Source organism: Vidua macroura, chromosome 5, assembly GCF_024509145.1.
Source record: "Vidua macroura isolate BioBank_ID:100142 chromosome 5, ASM2450914v1, whole genome shotgun sequence".
Lineage (NCBI taxonomy): Eukaryota > Metazoa > Chordata > Aves > Passeriformes > Viduidae > Vidua > Vidua macroura.
The window spans coordinates 3,206,164-3,225,428 of record NC_071575.1 but is presented as its reverse complement, the minus strand read 5'-3'; the positions used below and the strand labels follow the sequence as shown (position 1 = coordinate 3,225,428).

General features: G+C 43.8%; 3 protein-coding genes across 3 annotated transcripts; all 3 read left to right on the top strand.

Annotated features, from left to right (window-relative positions):
• The first annotated feature begins 4,975 nt into the window (after positions 1 to 4,975).
• On the top strand, positions 4,976 to 5,941 carry LOC128807177 (E3 ubiquitin-protein ligase RNF113A-like). The gene has a single exon (XM_053977338.1). The coding sequence runs from the start codon at positions 4,976 to 4,978 to the stop codon at positions 5,939 to 5,941; it is 966 nt and encodes a 321-aa protein (XP_053833313.1).
• Positions 5,942 to 9,032: 3,091 nt separating this feature from the next.
• Positions 9,033 to 10,373, top strand: LOC128807175 (peptidyl-prolyl cis-trans isomerase-like 4). Its single transcript, XM_053977335.1, has one exon. The coding sequence runs from the start codon at positions 9,033 to 9,035 to the stop codon at positions 10,371 to 10,373; it is 1,341 nt and encodes a 446-aa protein (XP_053833310.1).
• Positions 10,374 to 16,566: 6,193 nt separating this feature from the next.
• On the top strand, positions 16,567 to 17,736 carry LOC128807176 (DNA/RNA-binding protein KIN17-like). The gene has a single exon (XM_053977336.1). It carries the CDS (start codon positions 16,567 to 16,569, stop codon positions 17,734 to 17,736), a length of 1,170 nt encoding a protein of 389 aa, XP_053833311.1.
• Positions 17,737 to 19,265: the final 1,529 nt, after the last annotated feature.

Here is a 19,265-nt window from a genome sequence, read left to right as displayed (position 1 = left end):
TGTGGCCATTTCAAGAAAGTTTCCTGACATATTTTGCTAATTTGTCTTTTTAGGGTTTGATTCATTTGCTCAACCCTTCCACTAGACTGTGGTCTCCAGGGAGTGTGTAAATCCCAGTTTATACCCAACTGCCTACTAAGCTGCTGTTACACTTCAGATATAAAATGAGGTTCCCTACCAGATGACATCCCTGTAGGCACTCCAAACCTGGATATGACCTCTTTGTGGAGTGCCTTGGTGACTTCCCTGGCCTTGTTGGTGCAGCAGGAGAAACTTTTATTGGGTGAGAAGTGGAAAAGGTATATAGAAGCTATCTACCAACACTAGGAGATACCTGTCTCCTTGTTGGTGTGGTAGCTCAGAAAAATCAATTTGCCACTGATCCTCAGGAGTGTTTCCTCTTTTAGTGATCCCTGGAGGAGGTCCTTTTGAATTCGAACAACTATTTTTAAGACATATTGGGCATTTTTCTGTAATAGATCTGACAATTTTTGTCACACGAGCACTCAGTACCTGAGTCTGCAGACTGCTCACCGTAGCAGTGATTCCTTAGTGGGTCTGCTGGTGTTTCTCCTTTACCATTTGTACCATCAGTTGTGATGGACCTATGGCCTGGTTATTGGGAGTCACCAGCCACACGCCCTCTTTATTCTGGGCTTTTAGGTAAGTAGCTAATTTTAAATCTGTCTGACTGTACCCAGGGCTACCTTCAGGAAGTGAAATAGCTTTCTCAGGTATTATTGCTAGGATGCCTTGTTGTGCAACCTCTCAAGCAGCTTTACCAGCAAGTCTATTTCCTGCTCAAATTTGGGAATCCCCATGCTGGTGTGCATGTGTAGCATGGCCACTTCTTTGGGCAGTTGAATAGCTTCAAGGAGGATTGGTATTTCTTGTTTATATTTAATTAATTAGAGAGCCTTGTGCTGTTAATAGGCTTCTTTCCCTCCATATACTCCCATGGGCATGGACAGAGCTAAAAGCATATTTCAAACTGGTCCATATGTTTACTGTTTTTCCTGCTGCCACTTCCAAGGCTCTTCGTAGTGCTGTGGGTTCTGCCCTTTGTGGTGAGGTGTGGGTGGGCAGCAGTGCAGTTTCTATTATTTTGGTTGACGAGATTACTGCATAGCTGGCTATTCATCTTCTTGCACTACTTCTGTCTGTAAGGAGCTCTGCTGGATCTTCAGTGGGTGCATCTTGTAGGTCTGGTCAAGCAGCACAAACCTTCTCAATTGTCTGAAAGCAGTCATGGGTCAATGGCTCTTCTCCTTGCATTGGGGTGTTCAGGAATTGGACTGGGCTTACCCCCGTGGTTACTTTAATTTCCAAAGTTTGGTGCTTCAGCCTTTGGCTCGGGGAAAGCCAATGCCCTGCCTTTTTGTCCTGATACAGTGTGCAAAGTGTGCACTACTGTCTTTTGTCCCAAAGTCAATTTCCTGGCTTCTTGGATGAGAATAGTCTCAGCTATGGCTTACAGGCATCAGGGCCACCCATGGCTGACTTTTTCAAAAAGTATCCCAAAGGTCTCTTGAAGTCTCTTACCTTCTAAGCCAGAACTCCAAGGGTGAGGGGCTGTTGTTTATGCACAAAAAGTTCAAAGGTTTTGTTAAGTCAGGAAGTCCTAAGGCAGGTGCAGACATCAGAGCCAGCTTTAGGTTACAGAATGCATGCTCACCCTCAAGAGTCCAAATCAAAGGTCCTTCTGAGGCCTCCTTTAAAAGCTCATACAATGACTTGACCAAAAGTCTGTAATTTGAGACCCACAGTGTGCATCATCCAGCCACACCTGAGGATGCTGTTAAATCTTGGGCAGACACAGGTTGGAGTATGTGGTAGATGGCTTCTTCTCTGTCATTCCCAACCTCCACTGTTCCAGTACTAATTCAAATCCCAGGTAGGTAACTTGCTGCCTCACGATTTAAGCTTTTTCCTGAGGTACTTGGTAACCTCCTTGGCCTAGGAAATTCAGAGCTTTCACAGTAAATTCCACACATGTTTCATTAGTTTCAGTTGCTAGTAAGATGTCATCAGCATACTGCAGCACCAACCCTTCTGGCTTCTCTTTTTTCCAGACCTCTAATTCTTTTGCCAGTTGGTTCCCAAAAATCGTTGGACTGTTTTATATCCTTGCAGTAACACAGTCCAGGTAAGCTGAGTCTTCTGACCAGTTTGGGGATTTTTCCCATTCAAAGGCAAAAATGCCCTGACTTTGCTTATCAAGAGGTATGCAAAAGAAGGCATCCTTCAAATCTATCACTTTAAACCATGAGTAATTTTCCCTGAAATTTTCTATTAGGCTCTTGATTTCCCTTCTAGCTTCTAATTTTAAATGATGCAATTTCTGCCTTACCGGTCTTGACCCAGTTTTTGGGGTAACGCTTACAGGCTGAGCTTGTTGGGAATAGCCTGGAGTTCCACTGCCTCAAATCAGGGATGTTACTGCATTTGCTACTGCTTCTGGGTATTCCTCCAGAGTTGTCTGGTTCTGGTGTTCCCTGCAACATAAAAGTCCTTCCCTTGATGGCTTTAGTCTCAGGTACCAATAATTGTATTTCTCCATCTTTAAATACAATCTGAGCCTCCAATTCACTTAACAGGTCTCTTCCTAAAAGAGGAACCAGACACTCAGGCATATATAAAAATCGGTGTATTAGCCACTGTTTTCTGAATTTAATGGGGTTAAAGAATGTTCATTGTTCCACTTTTCCTGTTGCACCAACAACATTTGCAGTTTCCTGGCTTAATTTTCCCTGGTTTGTATTTAATACCAAGTAAGTGGGCAGAGTGTCTATTAAAAAGTCAATTTTTCTCTTCCCTGGCTCTATTGTAACCAGGGATTCAGCTGCGGATTCTGCCCCTGGTCCCCTTCGTTCCTGATGTAGGGGTGGGTCTGTTCCCTCTGCCCCCATCTGCCTCTGGGGACATTCCTGTTTCCAGTGCCCAAACCCTCTACAATATGAACATTGATTCAGTCCTGGGCACTCAAACCCCTTTATTGACAAATGGAGTGCCCACATGGCACAGAAAAAAGGGGTAAATAAATGCTAGATATTGAACTGTCGGACCTTAGTCACTCCCCCCCCCCCAACAGAACAAAACACCCACAATTCTACAGAAAGAAAAAAACACACAACAGCTGGCAACATAGTAGGAAAAGGTTTAAAGGAGTTTTTTCCTGTCTCAAGGAAAAAAAACCCTTAAAAACAAAGGGGTTCACGCAGAAGCTTGAACAAAAGTAGATGGGAACCTGGTGAATCCCTGATGTTGGTATCCTCTTGCCAGCAGATGAAGCAGATGGATGTGGTGTCCTTTCTCTTGCTAGTTTGGATGTCCTGAGGTCAGGGGCCAAGATGGAGTAGCCTTCTCTGGCCAGTTCTTCTCGTTCTCTGTGATCTCAGACCAAAAACAAACTGTACAGTTGTCTCTGAAGAAAGCTACCAAGTGATCACTGCCACAGCCTCTCCAAGGCCAGGGAAAGGGGAAAAACACCTTCTTGCCTAAGCTAACAGAAACCAAGCTAGCTAAGCAAAAAAGAAAAAGAGAACGCAGTCTGCAAAGCACCACAGATGCCTGGGGAGTGATGCTTTGAAAAAAGCCATGGAGGAACCCCAAGGCTCACCTCCCACCCCCCACCAGACCCACCTTAAAGGTACAGCAACCATTTTGGGCATAAAACAGATGATCAGGGAATAGACTATAATCATAAAATCACCCAAGACACTGGTTTACTTTCAAACCAGCACAGCGCCAAAAACTGAACTTAGTTGAGTGTAACCAAGGAATAACGGTATGGGTTTTTTTGCAAGTGTTGCTCATATTTGGATGTAAGAGGAATAGGTATTATTTTAAACATGCATTGGTGGCCTATTCCAGACAATATGGGATACCAGTGGCTCAGCAGAAATCAAGCTAGAAAAGCTTAACTCCATAAATGGAAAGGAATATGCACCTGTTGGGGAATATTTGGACTGTAGTTCCAGAAATGTTCTCAAAAGGATAGCTGGCTACTCCAGCTTGTTGCCTACATGGTGCTGATCAGTACTGTCAGCGTACTATACAGATATAGTTATAACAGATAACTTCAGTTTCATTAGTGATTGTTGCATTTTTGATGTCTTGTAAGCTTCTTTTTACAGACTGCTGTAAGTTTGTTGCCAGCAAATTTTACTGAAAGGTGTTCCCCACTGACTTTTTCCTCTTTCCCTGGGTATAGTTTCTGGGGATCTCCCTGAAACCTGGTTAGTGGGAGGGATAAGGGTGGTAATCTGGGATATGTATGCTTAGTTGGGTTCTGGTGGTACCTGGACCTGTAAGGTTATGGCTCTGAAAAGACAAGGCAGCCTTAACTGAACTTATTTTCAAGCCAAGCTTACAAGTCCAACAAGTATGAAAAATAGTTTTGTAAAATTGTCTAGCATTCAAGAATGCTGAACCTCACCAAAGAAGACTGTTATATTGAGTGTCTTTGGTTGCAATGTAAGATGTAACCAGAAGTATGTACTGTATCACCATCTTCATAAACTGTTAAAATCCAGGCAGGGCAGTGTTCTTTATCTCCTCTGTGACTCATCCCTGATAACTCCCTCCGGGGAGTTATCTTCTGCTTAATGGGCCATTGGGTGTCACTGCATGACTGATAAAATTACATCATCCCATTGTGAGAGGCTCTGCCCAGAGGGAGGAGCCAAGAATTCTTACCTGGACATAAACTGAGCTGTGGAACACCACAGGCAGCTTTGCCTACTGGACTCCCAGAGGACAAGAGCCACGTAACCACCACTGAAGCTTCAGAGGAAGACCAGACCCTTCTACAGGATCACTGCTGTAAGAGAACCACAGCTGTCACTCCAGGAGGACTGCAGCCACCATTTAATGGGACTGTTGCCACTACCCTGACCCCTAGGCTGTCAGGTTGTATCCTAGCTCTGTCAGTTTAAGCCAGCGTTTTCTGCCTTTATTTTTTAGTCAGCAGCACATGATGGCGGAGGAGAGCAGCGTCTGCAGCTTTGTGTTCAAGAAGCGGGTGCGAGCCGCGGGCAGCGGCCAGCGGAAACGGCCCCGCAGTGAGCAGGAGCAGGACAGCAATGGGGAGGAGGGCAGCACCGTGGTGCGGAAGAAGTTGCCCAGGGACACCCCCAACGCCATGATCCAAAAGACCAGGCGCTACATGAGGGAGAGGCCGGAGCATGCGCCAAGCAGCAGCGAGGATGAGGATCCTGACAAGGAGATCGGGGTCACGTACAAATCGACCAGGTCGGCAAAACCTGTTGGCCCAGAAGACATGGGGGCCACAGCAGTGTATGAACTGGACACGGAGAAGGAGAAGGATGCCCAGGCTATCTTTGAGCACAGCCAAAAAATCCAGGAGAAGCTGAGAGGAAAGGAAGATAAAATTTATTGTGGCAATAATAACTACCAGAAGTATGTGAAGCCCAAGGACACATCGATGGGAAATGCCTCTTCAGGAGTGGTCAGGAAAGGCCCCATCCGTGCTCCGGAGCACCTGCGGGCCACAGTGCGCTGGGACTACCAGCCTGACATCTGCAAGGACTACAAAGAGACCGGGTTCTGCGGCTTCGGGGACAGCTGCAAATTCCTGCACGACCGCTCGGACTACAAGCACGGCTGGCAGATTGAACGGGAGCTGGACGAGGGCTGCTACGGCGTCAATGACAATGGAAACTACGAGGTGAGCAGTGAAGAGGAGGACATGCCTTTCAAATGCTTCATCTGCAGAGGCTCCTTCCAGAACCCCGTGGTCACCAAGTGTCGGCACTACTTCTGTGAGAGCTGTGCCCTCCAGCACTACCGCAAATCCCAGCGCTGCTATGTCTGTGAGAAGCAAACCAATGGGGTCTTCAACCCTGCAAAAGAGCTCATGGCAAAATTGGAAAAACATAAAGGGGAGGAAGAAGAGGAGCAAGAGTCAGACCATCAATAGGATCTGTAGCAACCAGAGGCCCTGCAAGGCCTCCCTGGCAGTCACTTGCCTAAGGTAAGAAATGATGACTGGACCAAACTAGCCCCTCTTCCGCCTCCAGACCCTTGTTATCTCTCTGTAAGACTATAGGTCATATTCACCCCAAGCCTTGCTATTGGACAATTTCCAACACCTCTGTACCCTATATAAAACCCCATTTCTGTCCAGTTCAGCAGAAGAGCTGTCACTGAGACCCTTCACAGGAGCTGTCAATAAAGACACTACTGTGGAATCTCATACAGCCTTCTCTCTCTCTCATCCCTGTGTCTGCGAGGCACTTAGCGAGCAAAGAGCTGAAATCATTAAAGAGCTGTATTCACCAAAGAGCTTATCTCTCTTAAGAGCTGAGCTTGGACAGCAGACCACCCACCCAGCAGTCCCTGACCCACATTTGGCTGAAGAAATGTAAGTTTTAATTGCATTCAATATGACCCAGGATGCTGACAGTTTGTCAGATGCAGAATGTTGTCAACAATGGCAAGACAATCTACCCATCACCCTACTTGAACCCCAAGACTTAAACATTTGAGAAACATCAGTAGCAGAAGGATGTATGTTTTTAATTGAGATGGTTTTGAGTTGAATAGTTTCTTGTTTGTAGTGTTGAATTGTAATTTGTAGATATATTTGGGATATGGGGACTTAAGGATTTTATCTATTTAAGAACATGGGTCACAACCCCGAACTAAGACAAACTGTTTCTTTTGTTAGTTGTTTTTTCTGACAGTTCTGAACTTGAATTGTTTCTTGTTTGTAGTGTTAAGTTTTAATTTGTAATTTCTAAGTAATGAGCCTGCAGCATGCTAGCCTGGAAAATTGTATTACTGGTGATCTTATTTCACAGATCCTGGATGATACATGAGATACATCCCTGCCTGAGGGGGATGGGATTGTTCAGTTGGGTAGACAGCCTTATTTGAACTGGACTTATCTGTGACATGATGCTGTCTTTGTCATCCTATCTGTCACACTGCAGCTGATCTGAAGCTGCCCCCCAAACTCAACCAGCCTAGAAGCAAGCAAGTCCCTGAGTGAACAAGGATAGTCTGGATTCAAATCTACACAGGGACCCTCAGTCAATGTCATTCACCCCTAAATGCAGATGTATTATTGGTCAGCTGGTCAGTGCTAAGACCTCAATGAATCACATGTGTAAGCTCAGGAAATTTCAAGCTCCTCCTATAAAAGGAGCTGTGAGAATAAACTTGAGGCTGTTTGTCACAAGGACCTTTGAGAGTTGTGTGCTTTGTATGTCTCTGACATATGTCAGTCACTTTGCCCTTTTGAAACAGAGAATGGGGGAACTGTCACAGCCACAGCTGGCCATAACAGACCTTAACTCGACCAGCCTAGCTGTTATAGAGTAGAGGTAAATGAGTCCCTGGGATAAGACAATCACAGGTTGGATTTGAACTCAAACAGGGACCCCAAGCAATCTCATTCAAGCCTGAATGCAGACAGCTAAGTCTGCAGTGAGGCCAGTGAGCTGACCTTGACCAATCAGATGTGTAAGCACAGGAATTTTGAAACCCCTATAAAAGAATTATTGAGAATTTCTTGAGATTATTTGTAAGTTTAGCAAATTAACATAGTTGACAAGAATCCCCAATTAGAAGTACAGTTACTGATGTAATTCCCCCTCTTGGTTTGGCCCCCTACTGAAGCCTCCCCTTTGCTTCTAGCTCCACATTGTTTATACCTAAATACATGGGAAAGTGGAATGGTTTTGGTTCACTAAAGCAGCAAGATTAGAATAGGATTCCAGGAATGTGTTTGTCTAACAAAATACTGGAATTAGCTGAAGAAACTATATAACTATACAATAATAGTCTACAGAGCTACAAATATATGAAAAATAAATCAAAAGCAAAAATGTTTTGGCATCAATGGTATAATTGGATAATGAAAATAAATTACTAGTGATGGTATAATTTGCTACCCTCTATTAAATACATATGTGAAGATATACAAGTGAATAACAAAAGTTGGTGTGAGCCTTGGTGCCAGCTTAAAAGTATAAAATGTTGTTGCATGGTGAATCCTAAAGTCTTCAGTGCACACACCAGTTTGATCTTAGTTGCAAAAGCTAAGACAAGAGTTTTGTTGTGGAAATTAGGGTTCCTTCTGTAGGAACTCACAGAAATTTGATTTGGTATAAGGGCTATACCAAATCTTGTAATTGCCTGGGTGAATTGTGAATTTTGCAGCTTTGGTTTTGTGGGGTTGAAGTCCCCCCTTGTGCCTTTTTGCATGGTTTGTTATGGAATAGTCAGAATTAGCAGGTCTGAGTCCTGAAGCCAATTCTGCAGCTCTTGCCTTGTGGGGTTCAGTCCCTTCTGTACTGTTTTGTGGAAGCATTGAGTCTCTACTGTGGGTAAAAGAGAAAAAAAAAGGAATTGCAAGTTTGAGTGCTGCAGGGTACACTGTGAGTTCGTTTGTTAGGAATATCTGTGTCTGCATGTGTACAGGAATAGGTTGTGTGTGTTTAGCCTCACCAGCACTGAGGCATTGAAACAGGAATGCCTCAGACAGAAAAGATCTTTTATTGAAAAAGTGTTTGCCTTAGGCTGCAATGCAAGATGTAACCAAAAGTATGCATCCTATTACCATCTGTTAAAACCAGGTGGGGCAGTTTTCTTTATCTCTTTCACAACTCATCCTCCCTCCAGGGAGATATCTTCTGTTAATGGGCCATTGAATGTCACTGCATGGCTGATAAGAATTTCATCATCCCATTGTGAGAAGCTCCACCCAGAGGGAGGAGCCAAGCATTCCCACCTGGATATAATCTATGCTGTGGAACACCACAGTCAGCTTTCTCCACTGGATTCCCAGAGGAAGACCAGACCTGCGCTGGACCTGCAGAGCAAAACTCCACCCTTCTCCAGGATCAAAGAACCACAGCTGTCAGTCCAGGAGGATTGCAGCCACCATTTTTTGGGACTACTGCCACCACCCTGACCCACAGGTTGCATTCTGATTCTGTCAGTGGTTTTTGTACTACTACATTTTATTTTAATTTTTCTAGTAAAGACCGGTTATTCCTGAGAGCATGGCAGTGCTGCTGGAGACCACAATGGGCGACCTGGTCATCGACCTGTACACAGAGGAGCGGCCCCGTGCTTGTCTGAATTTCCTGAAGCTCTGCAAAGTCAAGTACTACAACTATTGTCTTATTTATAATGTACAGCGAGATTTTATTATACAAACTGGTGACCCCATGGGAACTGGCCGTGGAGGGGAATCCATATTTTGTCAGCTGTATGGTGATCAAGCCAGATTTTTTGAGGCAGAAAAGGTGCCCAGAATCAAGCACAAGAAGAAAGGAACTGTGTCAATGGTGAACAATGGCAGGGATCAGCATGGATCACAGTTCCTCATTACCACAGGGGAAAACCTGGATTATCTTGATGGTGTGCATACAGTGTTTGGAGAAGTGACAGAAGGCATGGATGTATTGAAGAAAATTAATGAAACCTTTGTAGATAAGGATTTTATCCCATATCAAGATATCAGGATAAATCATACAGTAATTTTAGATGATCCATTTGATGATCCACCTGGCTTGTGTGTTCCTGATCGCTCACCAGAACCTACAAAGGAACAGCTCAACAGTGGCAGAATAGGAGCAGATGAAGAAATTGATGACATGAAAGGACGGTCTGCAGAGGAAATACAAGAAGTTCAGGCCGAAAAAGAAGCAAAAACTCATGCTATTCTCCTGGAAATGGTGGGAGACTTACCAGATGCAGACATCAAGCCTCCAGAGAATGTGCTGTTTGTTTGTAAGCTGAATCCTGTGACCACAGGTGAAGACCTGGAGATAATATTTTCACGATTTGGTCCCATTAAAAGTTGCGAAGTGATCCGAGACTGGAAGTCTGGTGAATCTCTCTGTTATGCTTTCATTGAGTTTGAAAAAGAGGAAGACTGTGAGAAAGCCTACTTCAAAATGGACAATGTGCTGATAGATGACAGACGGATACATGTGGATTTTAGCCAGTCTGTTGCAAAGATTAAATGGAAGGGAAAAGGTGGGCGGTATACCAAAGAAGATTTCAAGGACTATGAGAATGAAAGTGACAAACCTTCAAAATTTGCTCTGAAAGAAAAAATAAAACCAAAGAAAGATGCCAAGTATGACCTTATGCTGGATGAGGATGTAGAAGAGCCTCACATAAGTAAGTCACACCTGGCTAAAAAACAGAAGAAAAAGCATCACCACTCCGAAGAAGATGAAAAGAGGACCAAAAAATCTAAGGATTCTGACCGAAAGCATGAAGAACGCTGTAGGGAGAGGACCAAGGGTGTGAAGAAAGACAGGCATCAGAGCTGTAGCGATTCTCAGGAGAGAGATTACACTTACAGTAGACAAAAAAACAAGTACAGATGAAGGAAAAAGCAGAGGGGAACTAAAATAATAAATTTAACTTTTTTCTTAAAAAAAAAAAAAAAAAAAAAAAGGAACAGAGCTGCAGTGGCTAAGCCTCAGTCTGTAAGCAGAAAGATTCTCTTGTAACTTGAAGTTGTTTCCTCCTTCCCATTAGGAAACAACTCCTTCTTAATGGGAAGGAGATGTGTGTTGTTAGCAGTTACTGTGTGTTTTGATCTGCCCCCTGTTCATGGGGAAGATAAACTCTTGTGAGTCACATTCCTAACTGATATTAATAAAGGTTTGCTTGTAGGTATTTAGGGAAAGCCTTCCAGTCAAGACTTAGGCCTTGGCCTGGCCCTGGCCTTGGCTGGTTGGGAATGATGCCATTGGACATAGGTGTTTCTGTACTAAAAATGTAATCAAGTCACTTTGACTTGCTCATTTGGTCTCATAAAAGCTGTACCCCCTTTCGAGGTAAACTTGGAAATCTTTCCTGGGAAAGGTTCTCCAGGTCCTTGCTGTGAAATGGGGAGAATGCTCTCTATAGGGGGAATTTCTGCTGGATCTTTCTGCTGGAAGCTGCCAGACACCTCAACAACCTATGATCAACTCATATAAGGACATTAAGAAAGCTTGTTGCTGAAATGGCAATATGTGATAGAGTAAAACTCCATATAAGGAAATACTGTGTCTTGAAGTGTATAAAAATGTCTCGTTTGTCTCAATAAACTTCTAAGTATCATTGTGGGTCTGAGTCCATTCCTTGGTCGTTACATGCATACACACACTAGTAAAGAACTGTTATTCCTTTTCTCATATCTTTGCCTGAAAGCCCTTTAATTTCAAAATTACAACAATTTGGAGGGAAGGGGGCGTAGTGGTTTTGGTTTGCCAAGTGGATTTGACAACCCCTTGGCAAGATGACTCGGCAGCTCGTGGCAGGTGTTGCTCTCAGGGCCTGGTGGTGGAGCAGGGCCCGGCTCAGTGGCAGAGCCAGGCCTGGCTGGGCCAGCGCTGCAGCAGAGCAAGGCCCAGCCCAGCTCCAGTAGGCCGCACGACTAAGCGAGGCCTGGCTGGGCCAGCACTGCAGTAGAGCAAAGCCCAGCTCAGCCCCGATAGGCGACATGGCTAAGCAAGGCCTGGCTGGGCCAGCGCTGCAGTAGAGCAAAGCCCAGCTCAGCCCCGATAGGCGACATGGCTAAGCAAGGCCTGGCTGGGCCAGCACTGCAGTAGAGCAAAGCCCAGCTCAGCCCCGGTAGGCAGCATGGCTAAGCAAGGCCTGGGCCAGCACTGCAGTAGAGCAAAGCTTGGCCTGGGCCTGGTAGGCCGCACGGCTAAACTGGGCCAGCATCCAGTTGCCTGTCCAAAGGCCAGAAGCAAGAGAGTTTTTCCCGGGCTTTGTTTGCTTTTAAACGTGATTTTCACAGAGGCATGGTCAGCTTTTCAAGTGGTTTAACAGGGTGTCAGTAATCAAAACTAGCCAGCTGATTGGTTCTGTCAGGCCTGAAGGAAACTGCCAAGGTCCTTACAGGGAATCACTTCTGTAGCTCGAGGATTTTTTCCTTAACTATAAACCAAACTATGTTAAATCACGACAGGGGGTCGTATTTTCCATTTCCAGGGAATCTCCTGCCTTCCTAAGGAGTCAGCTGTTTGCAGATTCTGGGACAATAGTACAATATTTCAGAGATTACTAATTACCCAATTTCACACGTGTTATTAATTATGTCTATTATCTGAAATATTCCTAATTGTTCTATCTGAATTATTCCTTATTGCTGTAAGTTTCTAGTTCCATTACATATATTGTTTTGTCTTATTGTTACCTTCATGTTCATAGCAAGACTCATGCATGCTGTTTTTAAAACAAAAAGAAAGGAAACAACTAAAAGGGGGAGATGTTGCAGACAGGTAGAGAAATTATAAAAGAAAGGCCTCATAAAATCAGGCCTTGCTTTGCTAAATTAATAGCTGGCCTGTCACTTCTTCTAAGTGTAGCTAAGTAGTTTTCAAGTTCCCATGCGAAAACATCTCTAGAATGAGAGTTTGTTAACATAACAATCTCTTCCTAGGGTGAAAAACAAGTGGTTGTCAGAGACCGGAAAGATTGATGTCCAGGCTGATGGCCTTATGAAAATTTAAATCTTGTATCTGATTCTCAGTATGTATGCAATATAGTTTGTCAATTAGATTGTGTTGTTCTGAAAGAGGTAAATAAAAAGGAATTGTTTTATTTGCTGAAAACATTATGGCATATTTTATGCCAATGAACTGCACCATTTTAGATTCTTCATGTTTGTAGTCAAACCAGCTTGCCTAGGTTCATTGTAGAAGGAAATGACGGTGCAGATAACAGCCCTGGCATGGGCTGCCCCAGTACCAGATAGATTACAGCAGGCAATTCAGTCACATCAGTTTTTCCATCAAGAGGCTCGTGCCCTACGACATCAATTCCATCTTACATCTGCAGCAGCATGTGATATCATTGTCTCATGCTCTGATTGTCAGCAACTGTCGCCCTGATTTTCAAGAGTTTTCTAAAGCCTTCTGAGTTTACATTCTTGTAGAGAACTTTCCCACACAACTTTCGGTAAACAACCTATTGTTTTGCATTCCTTCATAGAGGCAGAGAAATTTGATGTACAGGTAGTTTGTCCAATGTCGTTGGAGAGGTGTTCACCCTCCAATCCACTGGCACCTTTTGAGAACTATAAAAGATTGGAGTCAGAGAAAATAAATTAGTCTCTTCATCGTGACCACAGCTGTGGTGTGTCGTTTTTCCTTGTGTCATCTGGTGACAAGCAACAGGTCACCATGACTCAGGATGGAACAAACCCCAGCGGGCTACAAGCTCTTCATCTATGCCAATCTGATGTTATTCATGTTTCAGAATTTGGTCACCTTGAATATGTGCGTGTTTCTGTGGACACCTACTCTAAGGCCTGTTGGGCCTCTGTGGTGTGTACACACAGATACAAGGAAGAAAATTTTTTAGATTGAGGGTGGTGAAACCCTGGAACAGGTTACCCAGAGAGGCTGTAGATGGTCCATCTGTCCTGCTTCCAGCCAGGACGGGTAATTTTTGCAGTAGCATGATGGGCGTGTGGCCCAGACCCAGAGGTTATTCCCTCCCACCTTACATCATTGGCAGGGGCAGGGGGAAGGAGGACAAGGGGTCACTTTTGGTCAAATAAGCATAGCAGAGAGACTGTGGTGGCCGTGGTTCCAAGCCAAAGGGAGCAGGTTCAATGTAAATAATTTTTCCCCCAAAGGCCAGAATGAACAAAGAATGGGCAAGAAGTTGGTAGGAAACACATCCAGGACAGCTGACCCTAACAGACCAAAGGGATATTCCCAGAGTCACAGAATGGCTGAGGTTGGAAGGGACCTCCAGAGGTCTGTAAGGACATAAAGAGCAGTTACCTGTCCCAAACACTGTCAAGATCACAGTGGAAGGAACTTGCCATAAGATAAACCACAGCAGGAACTTGAGATAAACACAGAAGAGAGAGATTTGTGAGAGAAAAGTGCTCATTCCAGGCCTGTCAGAGGTGAGATCTGGTTAGCACAGGCAAGCAGGACTAAATATATATTCCAAATGAAATTAATTGCCTCTGATGTTATCATGAAATAAACATAGTATGTTAACAAAGCAATTTTGATTCCTCTCCCTAGCCTTAAAAAGGCCATCATGATGAACAAATAGTTCCTTATATGTGTGGAAATAGATACAGGGTAAAGTACAAGATCCATGTAAATATATCGGGCATCCTGATGATCAGGGACTTTCTGTACCCCAATAAACAAACGCTTTAGAAAGAAATTGTAATTCCAGCTTCTCTCTCTCGCCCCACGCTGGGTACCAAGAGATATGCTGGTTTCTAAGTAAGCTGGTGGGAGAATAAGCCCCACTCAATCACATTAAGAGAGATTTCAGGCTGGAGTTACCTGTGTCAGAGACTGGGAAAGGTGATCTCTTTCGAGACAACTTGGGAGCTTGGAATGTGTGGTGGAGGGGGGTCAGACCTTGTTCTCACGAGGTGGTGCCCTGTCCCCATACACACCAGCTCCACAGACAGGCTGAGAGGGTTGGGGGTGTTCTGGGGAGACCTTGCAGCAGCCTTCCAGTGCATTTAGGGAGCCAACAAGAAGTCTGGAGAGGGACTTTTTGTCAGGGCATGTACTGACAGGACAGGGGCAAATGACCTTAAGCAGAAGTTCTACAACAGGGGGCTGGAACTAGATGATATTTAAGGTCCCTTCCAACCCTAATATATATATACATAAAATAAAAGTTTAGTTTTTCTCTATGGACAAAATGAAATGGGCAGCCAATCTAGTGTGGTGGTGCATCTCCTCCCCTATGTCCCTGTGCCCCCATGCTGCACTATGATCAGAGCAATGCCTATTAGGCCTTGGCCTTGATGGACAGCACCTGGGCTCAGCTCCTCCTGAGCTTATCACTGCTCTCAGGAACTCCTGCTGTCTAATGAGATCCTGTTATTTTATGACTAAAGCCCACTGTGTTGTTGCCCTATAAACAGTGGTCCAAAATGGGACCTTTTGAGCCTTTCTGGACTGCAGAGGCTGTGGCCAGCAACCTCCCTCTGAGTGGGACCTCTCAGGGAGTGAACTCTCAAGTTTACTGCACTTAGAGAATCCCTGAGCGACGATGAATCCTTGGCTGAGACCTCCGCTCCTCAAGGCTTGACCCTTGGCTTGTTGAGAAGATGCAAAGGCATCTGAAGTGAGTATTTCACTACTTTTGAGGGGAATTTTTTGCAGGTACCTTGTACAGACTGTGTGCATGCAAGTGTGCATATGATACAGCAAATGTGGGAGAAATGCTTGTCACAGCTACAGCTGCTCTGAAGCTGCACAGGTAAATTTGGCCATAACAGAAACACAATTCAGCTAGCCCAGTTTGTAAAGAAGTACCCAGGTGAGGCAATGATAGGTTCTCCTATTGGAAAATATATCAGTTTAAGTTTTTTTTTTTGTATAACTTTAGCCAGGGTTGTTCACTTTTGCCCTGGGGGAAGAGAACTGAAGCTTCTTTCCAGGGCACTGTTTATCCATGTGAGGCCTGATGAACTCAGTATATCAACAGACTGGGAATAGCCCCAGAGAGATAAAGGCCATTAACAGAACATCAGCAGCCATCTAGGAACATCTGCCCTGGACTCTGCCTCTGCCACAGTTGGAGACACGTCCTGAAATTCCTTGTAAGAAAATCAAGGAATGAAAATCTAATTAACATCAGAATCAAAGAAATCCGGATCCAATATAAGAATATAAGAGCTTTGCAACCTAGGACCAATGAATTTCTGTGAGTTTTGACTGTATAAAACATCTGAAAAATCTTGTAAAAGCGGTGTGTGATGGAATGATTCTCTCTGCACACCTGGGCTATGTGTGTGGATGAGATGGTTTCTGTGGTACATCCTGGCCAGATAATAAAATAATACCTAGATTCTCTAACTTTAAAAATGTGGTTGGAGGGTGTCTTAGGTTGCATTGCAAGATGTAACCAAAAGTATGCATCCTATTACCATCTGTTAAAACCAGGTGGGGCAGTTTTCTTTATCTCTTTCACAACTCATCCTCCCTCCAGGGAGATATCTTCTGTTAATGGGCCATTGAATGTCACTGCATGGCTGATAAGAATTTCATCATCCCATTGTGAGAAGCTCCACCCAGAGGGAGGAGCCAAGCATTCCCACCTGGATATAATCTATGCTGTGGAACACCACAGTCAGCTTTCTCCACTGGATTCCCAGAGGAAGACCAGACCTGCGCTGGACCTGCAGAGCAAAACTCCACCCTTCTCCAGGATCAAAGAACCACAGCTGTCACTACAGGAGGACTGTCACCACCATTTTTTGGGACTGCTGCCACCACCCTGACCCGCAGGGTGTCAGGTTGTATTCTGACTCTGTCAGTGTTTTTGTACTTCCTCATTTAATTTTAATTTTCCTATTAAATTATAGTTCTGACTTGGGACCTCCCACTGGTTTACTTTCAAACCAGCACAGGGGGTTTTTGTTTTTCCTGCAGCTGTGGTTCCAACATTCTTAAGCACTTTAATATTTTAAAGTAAGATAGGGCTTTAAGTAAATTGCTATTTAGTAGTTGGCCACCGCCACTTCCGGAGGGGGCGGGATCTGGACAGGCACAGGGTTGGGAGCGGGATCAGGACAGGACTGGTGCCATGGGAAAGTCAGATTTCCTCAGCCCCAAGGCCATCGCCAACCGCATCAAGTCCAAGGGGCTGCAGAAGCTGCGCTGGTACTGCCAGATGTGCCAGAAGCAGTGCCGCGATGAGAACGGCTTCAAGTGTCACTGCATGTCCGAGTCCCACCAGAGGCAGCTGCTGCTGGCATCTGAAAATCCTCAGCAATTTGTGGATTACTTCTCTGAGGAATTCCGAAAGGATTTCCTGGAATTGCTCAGGAGGCAATTTGGAACAAGGCGAGTCCTCAATAATATTGTGTACAACGAGTACATCAGCCATCGGGAACACATCCACATGAACGCCACGCAATGGGAGACGCTCACTGATTTCACAAAGTGGCTGGGAAGAGAAGGTCTTTGCAAGGTTGGTGAGACTCCTAAAGGCTGGTACATTCAGTACATTGACAGGGACCCAGAGACCATCCACAGGCAGGAAGAACAAGAGAGGAAGAAGAAACACGACCTTGATGATGAAGAAAGAACTGCTAAATTAATTGAACAACAAGTTAGAAGAGGTTTGGAGGCGAAAGATGTGGAAATGCCAGTCTATACTGAATTGAATAGAGAAAATGAAGAAGAAAAAGTTACATTTAAATTAAACAAAGGAGCAAGGACTTCAGTTGCAGCATCTTCTAAAACAAGTGTCCTTGGACAGAATGCACTGAAGATGGTGGAGGGTGCAGTGAAAAGAGGACAAGCAGCTCATTGCTCTGGTCAGCCCAAAGAGAAAAAGAAGAAATCTGCACTTGAAGAGATCATGGAGCTTGAAGAGGAGAAGAAAAGAACATCTCGAAAAGACTACTGGTTACAGCCTGAAATAATTGTAAAAATTGTAACAAAACAGCTTGCAGAGAAATACCACAAGAAGAAGGCAGTTGTTACGGAAGTGATTGACAAATACACAGCAATTGTGAAGGTGATTGACTCTGGGGACAAACTGAAGCTTGATCAGACACATCTAGAAACTGTAATACCAGAACCAGGCAAGAAAGTACTGGTATTAAACGGTGAGTACAGGGGAAATGAAGGCATTTTGGAATCTATCAATGAGAAGAGGTTTTCAGTGACAATAACCATAAACTCGGGACCTTTAAAAGGGCGCAGAGTCGAAGATATCCAGTATGAAGATGTTTCCAAACTCGCTTGAGGTGCTAAATCATGCATCAGAGAGGATTTGGGTTCTCAAGACCTTCTTTCTCACATCTTTCAGGCAGACACAAGATTCCGTAGGAAATGCTGAATGAGTCCTTTGCTAAATTGTTAAATTTGCGTTATAAGTTAAGTTTAAAGTGCTGTTAAGTTTAAAGTGCTGTTAAGATTAAAGTGCTGTTAAGTTTAAATGTTGTAAAGTGCTATTGAACCTTTAGGTCATACTCCTTTTTATCCTTACCCCTTTATCCTTTTGTCACACCCCCCCCTCCCACGCCCCTCAACATAAATAGTTTTCAGTTTATCTTGGTTTGGACTGATTGACTCTGGATTTTTGTTTCTTGCTTTTCCTTGGTGTGCTTTCACCATCTAATAAGTAGTAGAGCGAACCTTGCAAATTATTAATGTTATAAATGGCAATATTGCCTTTCATTTATATATTTGTTTTTGCAAGTTATTATGGATCACAATTATTTTAATATAGTACAATTTGTAAGCCATTTTAACTGCTTTAACATAGTATAATCTGTCAGCTTTTGCAGCCAGTGCTCTGGCCATGTGTAATTTATAAATAGTGTGATAAATATATTATAGCTTAGACTTTTGCATAATATTAAAATAGAAACTATGTACTGTTAAATACTTTTATTTGTGTAACTAACTCAAAGTTGTGAAATAGGTGTGAAATAGCTATGTTGATTCAATGTATTTGTGGACTATCTTATCTGAATGATGAGATAACAGTGAGAAGAATCAGGACACAAGAGAAAGATTACTACTGACTCTCCAGTTATCAGGAACTGTCAGAACAACAGTATGGAACCTCAGAACCTCGAGAAGAAATAAAATATATTGATTTAATCTACAGGATGGCCTGCAGACAAGTCAAAGGTTAAAACCAAGGAAAAGAATTCTCAGAACATGTAAAATCACAGGAGTGTTTGAATATTTTTAATTCCATTCATATGTATTTAACCAATGTAATGAAAATTATATAATAAAAAATTGTTTTGAGCTAAGGGTGTGCTTTTGGCAGATTGTCAAGCACCCCAGCACTGGATATTGTCCTTTTTATCCCTTATTAAACTTATACAAATTTTAAAGAGCGAGCGTTGTTCCTCATAATTAATTAGGAGTTAATTGCACATTGATAAAATATGCGTTGATGAAACAGACATGAAAAAAGACACCCGTTAGAAGGAAACAGCAGTCACACACAGCTCAGAACACACATATCTTCCTGCATTAGCCATCACAGGGAGGGTTGTACATGTCCCCAACACCAGCAGCTGCTCATCTACAGCCTGGGCATGGCCTGGCAGGGTGCCAGATTTTTTTTAATTTTTTTTTTTTTTTTTAAACTTTTTAAAAGTTTCACTTCAGCTGCCAGCCCCTGTTCAGCTGCAGGTTCACTCCCTAGCTTAACTCTCTTGCATGCCACAGCCCAGCCCGTTTCTCACAGGCCCAGCAGGGCTGTGCCAGAGGGAGGGAAGTTGCCTGTCCTAGGGTGACGGAATGGTGTTTGTA